Here is a 10,000-nt window from a genome sequence, read left to right as displayed (position 1 = left end):
TGTGAGGCCGGCGGCGGCGGCGGCGGCGGCGGCGGCGGCGGCGGCGGCGGCGATGGTAGTGGTGGTGGTGATGATGGTGGCGGCGGCGGCGGCGGCGGCGGCGGCGGCGGCGGCGGCGGCGGCGGCGGCGGCGGCGGCGGCGGCGGCAGCGACGGCGCGTGCGGACGAGGGTCGTGGAGCTGCGCGCCGTCCAGCGCGGACGGTTGGTGGGTGCCGCTGGTGAGGCTTGGCACAGTGCAGTGTTGGCCGCCAGCTCGCTCGGCGCGTACCATGCAGAGCAGTGGCCTGGTCCTCTGGCTCTTGGCTTTGGCGTGCGCGTGTGATCCGTGCCTCGCTTCCTCCACTGGCCTCCAGCCCTCCCGCCAGACCCTGCTGACCCTGGTGCGGCGGGCCAGGGCCCTAAACTCCCACCCGCCCGCCCCGCACCCGCCCCAGATACCCTCGTTGCCCTCCGAGGCACTCTTAGAGTTCACCCGCCCCTACCGCCACCAACATGTGGCCCCAGACCTGCCGCCCGGCCCGCCCTTCCGCCGCCGCCTGGAGCAGGCCAGCCAACAGGGCCCGCAGCCTGCCGACCCTCAGGACCAGCGGCAGCTCCCCGAGGATGCGGTGGACGATGTGGAGGAAGGGCGCCGGGCGTGGAGTAAGCGGGGGCTGCCCAGTGATGCCCCAGTGAGCGGCGGAGCGAGCGAGGGGCAGGAGGAGGCGGTGGCCAACGGCCTCCAGCAGGTGGGAGCCTCCATAGCCTCCAGCTACCTGCGGCACGCACGCTCCAGCCCGCGACCCTACGACGTACCCCGCATCGGTGAGTTGTCGCCCTTTTGTTAATTGCACGAGTCTTGCTGTGGCTGTGGCTGTGGCTGTGGCGGAAGGCCGTGCCTCGCCTCCTCCAGGCCCGCCATGGCAGAGCCTCGTGACCGTCCCCTCAAACACCGACGCTTGGTTCTCCGCGCCCTCGCAGGACTCAAACAGAGACGGGTGCAGTGTGTGGCGTCATGCACTGCCTGCACCGCGGCGCCACCACCACCGCCGCCACAACACTTTGGCTCATTGTGGAGGTGGAGTGGCTGTGACTGTGGCTGTGGCTGTGGGTGGAACTGTGTGTGTGTGTGTGTGTGTGTGTGTGTGTGTGTGTGTGTGTGTGTGTGGCTGTGGTGGATCACTCTTCCTGACATCCCTCTCCTTCACATCACCTTGAGCTCTCCACACCACTGCTAACCTTTACACTCCCATCACCACCCCTCGCCCCCCACCATCACCCCCACACACCCAAGAAGGACCTGACCCTCACAGCACATCACCTCCGCCACCCCTATCCCCTGTAGCAGCAGCAGCAGCAGCAGCAGCAGCAGCCCCCTTGAGCAGCCCAGCACTGGCCCGCTGGCTGTTGATCATTACGCAAGGAGCGGGATCGTGTGTCAAGCTCATTCCATCCCCTTACTGACGTCAGCACCTTCCTTACTACCCTCCCGCACCCCCCAACCCTCCACCCTGTCCCTCGCGGCCCCCTCACTCAGCCCCGCCTCTCTCCACCACCACCACCACCACCACCACACTGCTTCCTTCCCTCCTTCCCTCGTACCTTACCTTCGGCCCCCTTAAGCAATGCCTGAACAACACACACACACACACACACACACACACACACACTTCCAGCGGGGTGGAGGTGGTGGTGGTGGTGGCGGGAAGTGCCTGTGTGTGCCAAGGGCCGTCTCCTCCTCCACGCCGCTCACCAGCCTGACTAAATTTGGCCCAGCGAGGGAAGGCGGGCAGCTTGCCAAAGCCCACCTGAAGGAGAACTGGAAGGACTGAGAGAGAGAGAGAGAGAGAGAGAGAGAGAGAGAGAGAGAGAGAGAGAGAGAGAGAGAGAAAGAGAGAGAGAGAGACAGTGTTGCATGGAATAGAGAGGGAGTGCTGGTTGGAATAGAGGAAGAGAAAAATTGATAGCTGGAATGAAAAGAGAGAGAGAGAGAGAGAGAGAGAGAGAGAGAGAGAGAGAGAGATGCGTATATATAGACACAGTCATTAAAACGTAGCCAAACATTAAAAGAAGAGTATAGAAAGACAACATAATGAGGCTGTACTCGTCCTTGCTCCGTCCCGACCCAACCCACCTCTACCACCTGTCCCCCGCCCCGCCCCGCCCCGCCCCTCCCCGCCTCTTTACCTGCCTCGAGAAGAAGCTCACCTGTGCTCTAGATTAAACCCCCCCAAAAAATACACACCTATGTTGATATTCACAAACTCCTCCAATTTTTTAGTAACTCTTTGGGGGTCAGTTTTTTTTTTTTTTTTTTTTTTTTATCTTGGGTGTTTTCGTTGTCCTGACGTGAAAATAATGAAAACTGTGCAATTCAGTATATTTTTTCCTAAATTTTCATGTCTAGCCACCTTTTTCCCTTGCCACTGATCACTGCTACTCTTACGTCAAAATCTGAAAAAAGAAAAGAAAAAGAAAAGATCACACCATTTTTATTATCCAGCCTAAACCAACACACAAACACACAAATCACATGAACTAGACTGAACATTCTTTCAAATTATCATCAGCTTCAGATCCTCTTTTGTTATACACCCGCGGCTTTCATCTTGGCCGGGGGTGGAGGGTGGAGTGGGGAGGAGGTGGAGGGGGTGAAATGAAGTCCTTAAGCCGTTTCATTCATTGTCTTTCTGCTGGCCGCTGTTTGAAGTACATTGCTCTGATGTCACGAAGTCATTCTGGTTGCTTCTCGTCTGCTGAAATGCGTGAGAGAGAGAGAGAGAGAGAGAGAGAGAGAGTAGTAGTAGTGGTAGTCGTATTAGTAGAAGTGGTAGTGGTAGTATTAGAAGCATTAGTAGTATTAGTTGCAGTAGTAGTTGTAGTAGAAGTAGTAGTAGTAGTAGTAGTAGTAGTAGTAGTAGTAATAGTAGCAGTAATAGTAGAAGTAGTAGTAGTAGTAGTAGTAGTAGTAGTAGTAGTAGTAGTAGTAGTAGCAGTAGCAGTAGTAGTAGTAGTAGTAGTAGTAGTAGTAGGAACGATCGAAGCTATGGTTACTTGTACACAATAAAAAAAATAGTCTTGTAATTGTGTATACTAATTAGCATGAGAGAGAGAGAGAGAGAGAGAGAGAGAGAGAGAGAGAGAGAGAGAGAGAGAGGGGAGGTGTAAGGGGAGGAGAAATGGATATCAAGGTCAAAGAAAGAATGCTCTCTCTCTCTCTCTCTCTCTCTCTCTCTCTCTCTCTCAGATGGCAGTCGTAATTTGTAATCTTTTAAGAAAAAAATGAGAGAAAAAGAGCAAAAACAAACGAGAGAGAGAGAGAGAGAGAGACAGACAGACAGACAGACAGACAGACAGACGGATAGACAGACAGCCAGACAGACAGACAAAAACATGACTTGGCTATTACTTCTATAACTTTACATAACCACCACCACCACCACCACCACCACCACCGCCAACACATACACACACGAGGAGAGGAGGAGAAGAGTGGGAGGAGGAGGAGGAGGAGGAGGAGGAGGAGGAGGAGGAGGAGGAGGAGGAGGAGGAGGAGGACGCTCTACAAAATTAGGTACATAGAGAATGAGTATCTATCTTCTTTAAGAGAGAAAAGTTTGTTGTGTTTCTGTCATGAAGGCTCAACCATACACACGCCAAAACTTACTCCATACCCTCTTACTTCCCTTCCCTCCCTCCTCCTCCTCCTCTTTTACTTGTCCTCCTTTCTCTCTTCCTTATTCCTTACTCTCTAACCTCCTTTTTCCTTTCCTTTCCTCCTCTTCCTCCTCTTTAGTTGTCTTTCTTCCTTATTCCTTATTCTATATCCTCCTTTTTCCTTCCTCCCTCCTCTTCCTCCTCTTTTACTTGTTTTTCTTTCTCTCTTCCTTATTCTTCATTCTATATCCTCCTTATTCCTTCCCTCCTTCCTCTTCCTTCTTTCTATTTCCTCTTGCCTTCCTTTCCTTCTTACTTATTTCTTATTTTCGTTTACTCCTCTTCTTTCTTTTTGTTTCCTCTTTTAGTTGTCTTTCTTTCCTTCTTATTCCTTTCTCTATCTCCTCCTCTTCCTTTTCTCTATTTCCTGCTTTACTTATTCTTCCATATTCATCAGTTTGTCTCTTTTTACTCATTCGTTATTGTCTATCCTTCTTTTCCCTTCCTTTACTCTTCTTCTCTCTATTTCCTCCTTTACTTGTTCTATTTCTTCTTCGTCAGTCTGTCTTTCCTCTTCCTTCTTCTCTTCACTTACTGTCTATCTTCTTTTCTTTCATTTCCTTTTCTCTTTCCTTTCTTCTCATCCTTCCTCTCTTCTCTGTTTCTCTTTTAGTTATTTTTCTTCTTCCTTCCTCTTCTTCACCTCATTTACTCATTATTTTCTCTCTATCTTCTTTTCTCCCATTTTTTCTTTCTCCCTTTTCTTTTTTCTCTATTTTTTTGTCTCCTTTCTTCTTCACTTCCTTCATTTATTCCTTTCTTCCTTTCCATCTTCTTATCTCTCATCTCCCTTTCGTTATTGGTCTTGTCTCCTTTCTACCCATTTATCTTTTTGTCTTTAATTCCTCATCCTCTTTTCTTTCTCTTTCTTCTCTCTTCCTCATTCCTTCTTCTCACATTTCCTGTTTTTTCTTCTTCCTCCTTTCTTCTTTTCTTCTCATTCTTCTCTAATTCACCCTTTAGGTATTTGATTCTTTCTCTTTTCTCTTTCTATTTTGTCATTTACTTTTCTTCTTTCCTTCATTCCTTCCTTCCTTCTTTACTTCCTTCCTTCCTTCCTTCCTTCCTTTCTCCTTTTTTCTATTCTTCCTTCCTTCCTCTTTCTCCTTTTTTGTTATTTTCCTTCCTTCCTTCCTTCCTTCCTTCCTTCTTCTTTCTCCGTTATGCTATTTTTTCTTTCCTTCCTTCCTTCCTTCCTTCCTTCCTTCTTCTTTCTTTCTTCGTTTTCTTATTTGTTAGTTCAAGTGTTTATCTAATTTTCGTCTCTTTCATTCTCTTTTAAATCGTTCTCTCTCCAGAATTGTCTCCTCTTTTTTCTCTCATTTACATTTTTACATTTTCATTTCTTCGTTTCTTTTCCCAAACTTTTTTCCATTTGTTTGTTTTTTCTTCTATTTCCTATTTCTTATTTTATCATTTCGTCAGTTTCTTCTTTTTTTCTCTCTCCAATTTCCTCTCTCTCTCTTTTTCTCTCATTTATTCTTTCCACTACTATTTTTTTTTCTTTCTTTCCTTTTCTTTTTTCTTTTTTTTCTCTTTTCTTTCTTTTTTTCCTTCTTTTGGTGTTTTTTCCATTTATTTTCCTTCTAATGTTTTTTTTTCTCTTTTCCTGCTCTATTTTTCCTTTCTTTTCCTGTTCGTTGCTTCTCTATCTCTTATCCATCTTTTCTTTTCTCTTCCTTTCTTTCTTTCTATCTTCCTTTCTCTTGTATCCTTTCGACTATTCTCTTCCTCTCCTTTCTGTCTTTTCTTCTTTTTCCTTCGTTTTATTTTACGTTCTCTCTTTTTATAACCACTTATTTTTATATTTTCTTTATTCCCTTCACTCTTTGCTATTTACGTATCTTTATTTATGTCTCCTATTTCTTGCATCATATTTTCTCCTTTTTTTTTCCCTCCTAAGTAATTTTAAAACCTCCCTCTTTTGTTTCCCTTCTACCTTCGTGCTTCATCTTCTCTGTTCCTCCTCTTATCCTTTTATCTTTTGTCTCCTCTTTGTATCCTTTACTCTTGATCTCTCATTTCACTTTCTATCGGCTCATGTGCGTTGTTGCTTTCACTCTTTGTCTTTTCTCTCTCCTCTTTCTCTTGTCTCCACAATGAGCAAGAGACAGACACACACAGAGAAGGAGAGGTAATTTCACAGCCGCTTACTTTACTGCCACCTCCTCTCCTCCCCACCTCTCGCTCTCCTCCTCCTCCTCCTTCTCCTCCTGCGTCCTCATGAGCTCTATTAAGGCTTTGGTCAACTCGTGAAGCCCAAGACAAGTTAATTTGGACGTAAAGAAAGGCAATGTTGTGAAAGAGTGTTGTGACAGTGTTGGAAGCGTCTGGTTTGTTTATTTGGGTCCTTCGTAGCAAGATGTCCTGTGTTTGTCTCTTTCGTAAGGGGTGGAAGACCAGGATTGGGAGGTCTACACGTGGCAAGCCTTGTACTGTAGATCCATGTGTGTGTGTGTGTCTATCCATTATCTCTACCCATATTTGTGTAATCTCTTGAGCTCCCTATTGACTCGACAAACAAACGGATGACTTGAGTGTGTTCCAGTGATTGAGGTTTATTTACTACTACTACTACTACTACTACTACTACTGCTACTGCTACTACTACTGCTACTGCTACTCATCTAACATCGTGACTGAAAAAAGAATATGCTTTGTGAAGTAAATCAATCAAGTTTTTCTTTTTTGTTCAGATTCACTAGGAAGGAGAGAAGTGTGTGTGTGTGTGTGTGTGTGTGTGTGTGTGTGTGTGTGTGTGTGTGTGTGTGTGTGTGTGTGTGTGTGCGTGCGTGCGTGTGTGTGTTTATGTATGTATGTGTGTGGGAAAGGTTTATACCGAGAATTTCTAATAATCTTAGTTCTCTCTCTCTCTCTCTCTCTCTCTCTCTCTCTCTCTCTCTCTCTCTCTCTCTCTCTCTCTCTCTCTCTCTCTCTCTCTCTCTCTCTCTCTCTCTCTCTCTCCCCCCGCGTCACATTTTGAAATCAATCACCCGCGACCTTTTTGTTATATAGCGTAAGGGAAGGTGGTGGTGACCTTATCCTAGAGTGAATTACCTCGTTAAGCCTTCCCCTCACCACATAACACCATGCCATTCACAACACCACTGTAAGCCATCCACGTAACACCTTAAACCTTACCTTACCTTACCTAACATTACCTTTCCTCACCTTACCTTACCTTACCTTCACCTAACCTAACCTAACCTAACCTTGTCTAACCTTATCTGCCCGCCCTTCTTTCAACTCATGACGTCCACCTCTGTCCACCCACACACACACACACACACACACACACACACACACACACACACACACACACACACACACACACACACACACACACACACACACACACACACACACGCACAGGTATACATGAGTGAGTAGCATAGACACGCACCACAAACAAGACAGGTGAAAAAAAAAAAAAAACGCGAGACCACATGAAAAAAAAACTACTAAAACGGCTGACCTTTTCACGATAAAGAATTTGTACTCGTAAATCATTTGCATGGAGAGATACAATGCTCTTTCCTCCTCCTCCTCCTCCTCCTCCTCCTCCTCCTCCTCCTCCTCCTATCATGAACTTCAGAACACAGGTGAAAGGAAGACATTTTTTTCAGTTTTCCTAATCAAAAAAGTCTTGCTCCTTTTTGTGTGTATTTGAATGGAAGAGATAAGAAGTTTTGTGTATGAATGCCTCGTAATCTTCCTCTTCCTTGTGTGTGAGATGGTTTGCTGGTTGATTTATTTGTTTATTTGTTATTGAGTTATTGGGTTAGGTTGGATAAGATCTGGTTAGGTTTGATCCATGTGTGTGAGAGAGAGAGAGAGAGAGAGTTTATAGTAGTTTGCAAATACACAATCACCATTCCCAATTAGGATAAATTAGGTTAAGTTAATTTGGTTAGGTTGGGTTAGGTTGGGTTAGATTAAGTTAGGTTGGGTTAGTCTTTTAAACTCCCTCATTATAATCCTCTCACATCTGATCTCTTAATTTTGTAGCTCACCTGAGGAAAAATATTAAAAAAGCATCAGATTCTGCCCACTTTCCAACCTTGTCTCTCTGTCTTGTCACGGGTGTTAGTGTGCAAGACAGACCATTGGGTAGTGAGTGTCGTGAATGTGTTGCTTTGTTTGCCTTGCTTGTTACTCACTTCATTTGTTCTCACCTTATCAACCACGTGTGAGAAAGTTTTATTCTTCTGAGTGGCCCTGAAAATGTTGCTCTTTGTATTTGAGAGATAATTAGGTTAGGAAATTACATGCTCTCTCTCTCTCTCTCTCTCTCTCTCTCTCTCTCTCTCTCTCTCTCTCTCTCTCTCTCTCTCTCTCTCTCTCTCTCTCTCTCTCTCTCTCTCTCTCTCTCTCTCTCTCTCGTCTTCTTCCTTGCTCTAATAGTAAACTCGCACCAAAAGAGAGAGAGAGAAGACAGACAGACAAACAGACAAACAGGCAGACAGACAGACAGACAGACAAACAAACAAACAGACAGACAGACGAACAGACACAAACAGAGAGAGAGAGAGAGAGAGAGAGAGAGTATGCTTGTTGTTTCTTTGTGTTGCATTGTGATGGCTATTCTCTCAGTGTTCTTTTTGCTTCAGCCTCTCCCTTTTTGCTCGTGTGTTCGATTGTATGGCTGGACTTGGCTGTATTTTTCCCCCTCCTTTGTAAATCCTTCCTCTATATACTCCTTTGTGTACCTTTGTATTTTGTTCCTTTGTATTCTAGTGTCGTATTTTTGTGTCTGCTAAGAACATGAAAGGGAAGCTGCAAGAGTAGAGTAGGCCTATATACGCCTATGTGTTTATATACGTGTTTTTATTTGTGTTTCTTTTTTTTATCGTTCTTGTTTTTCCTATTTTCTCTTTTCTTTCCTTCCTTTCCTTCTCCTTATTTTATTGATTTTTTTATTTTCTCTTTTTCTTCCTTCTTTCTCTATTTTTTTCCTTTTCTTGTTTACTTTCCTTTTTCGTCTTTGTTCTTCCTATTTTCTCTTTTCCTTCCTTTCTTTCCTTCTTCTTATTTTACTGATTTCTTACTTTTCTCTTCTTTTCTCTTTTCTTCCTTCTTTCTCTATTTTTTTCCTTTTCTTGTTCTACTTTCCTTTTTTCGTCTTTGTTCTTCCTATTTTCTCTTTCCTTCCTTTCTTTCCTTCTTCTCCTTATTTTACTGATTTTTTACTTTCCATCATCTTTATTCTTCCTTCTCTCTCTATTTTCTCCTTTACTTGTTCTGCTCCTTCTTCCGCAGTCTGTCTTTCCTCCTCCTTTCGTCCTAATTCTTCCTATTTTTCTTATGTCTTTCCTTCATTTCCTTCTTCTTCATCTCATTTACTTATTCCTTATTCTCTATCTTCTTTTCTCTCTCTTCTCTCTTTCTCTCTTTCTTGTCTCTCCTCTTTCTTCTTCTTCTCTCCATTTACTGTCTTTCTTTTTTCTCTTTACTTCTTATCCTTCCTCTTCATTGTTTCCTCTTTTAGTTATTTTTCTTATTCCTTCCTTTTCTTCATTTACTTCTTCCTTACTCTATATATTTTTCTCTTTTGGTTTGTTTCACCTTTCTCTATTTTCTCTAATTATGTCTCTTTTCTTCTTCATTTCTCTCACTTACTCCTTTCTTATTTCTATCTTCTTTTCGTTATTAGTCTTGTCTTCTTCCTTCCTCGTTCTTATTCTTTCCATTTTCTCTTTTTAATTTTCATCCTCTTCTCTTCCTCTTTTTTTCCTTTTCCCTCATTCCTTCTCACATTTCCTCTTTTCTGTTTCTTTATTTCTGTTTCGTGTTTTGTTTTTCATTCCGTTTTCATTTTCTTCGTGTTTATTTTCGTTTTTTTTTTTTTTTTTTGTGTGTTTTTGTATATATTATCTATTTTCGTTGTGTTTCTAATGTTTGTTGTGCTTCTGTTGTGTTCCTTGCTGTTGGTTTTTACTTGTGTTTTCTTTTCCTCTGTTTGTTTTCTTTACTCTTTGTTTTCTTTTTTTTTTACCTTTTTATTTTATTTAGTGTTCATTTGTACTTACTTGTTTACTAATAATTGTTCTTTCTTTGTGTTCGTTGTGTTGTGTTTTCCTTTGTGTTCCTTTGGTCTTGCACTTCCTTTGTGTTCCTTTGGGTGGCTTGCGTGACAGCGTTTAGCTCTCCTTCCTGCAGTAAAGGCCTTGACAAACAGACACACAGACAGACACACTGACGCTAGGAGAGGAAACCCAAATGTCACGCCATCATCTCTCTCTCTCTCTCTCTCTCTCTCTCTCTCTCTCTCTCTCTCTCTCTCTCTCTCTCTCTCTCTCGCTC

General features: G+C 44.0%; 2 protein-coding genes across 2 annotated transcripts in view; one reads left to right on the top strand and one right to left on the bottom strand.

Annotated features, from left to right (window-relative positions):
* The window catches only part of LOC123511202 (extensin-like), a 7,643-nt gene extending 7,371 nt beyond the window's left edge, over window positions 1-272 (bottom strand). The window contains exon 1 of the mRNA XM_045266878.1: window positions 167-272. Within this exon, the coding sequence (XP_045122813.1) occupies window positions 167-272 (106 nt within the window). The remainder of the gene's footprint in view (window positions 1-166) is intronic.
* LOC123512198 overlaps window positions 221-10,000 on the top strand; it is a 61,646-nt gene continuing 51,866 nt past the window's right edge. Inside the window, exon 1 of the mRNA XM_045268445.1 lies at window positions 221-805. Coding sequence (XP_045124380.1) covers window positions 271-805 — 535 coding nt within the window. The 5' untranslated portion in view covers window positions 221-270. The remainder of the gene's footprint in view (window positions 806-10,000) is intronic.

The sequence above is a fragment of the Portunus trituberculatus genome, chromosome 4 (genome assembly GCF_017591435.1).
Source record: "Portunus trituberculatus isolate SZX2019 chromosome 4, ASM1759143v1, whole genome shotgun sequence".
NCBI classification, from domain to species: domain Eukaryota; kingdom Metazoa; phylum Arthropoda; class Malacostraca; order Decapoda; family Portunidae; genus Portunus; species Portunus trituberculatus.
The sequence above is the reverse complement of the archived record's forward strand: the minus strand, read 5'-3'. Positions and strand labels throughout refer to the sequence as shown.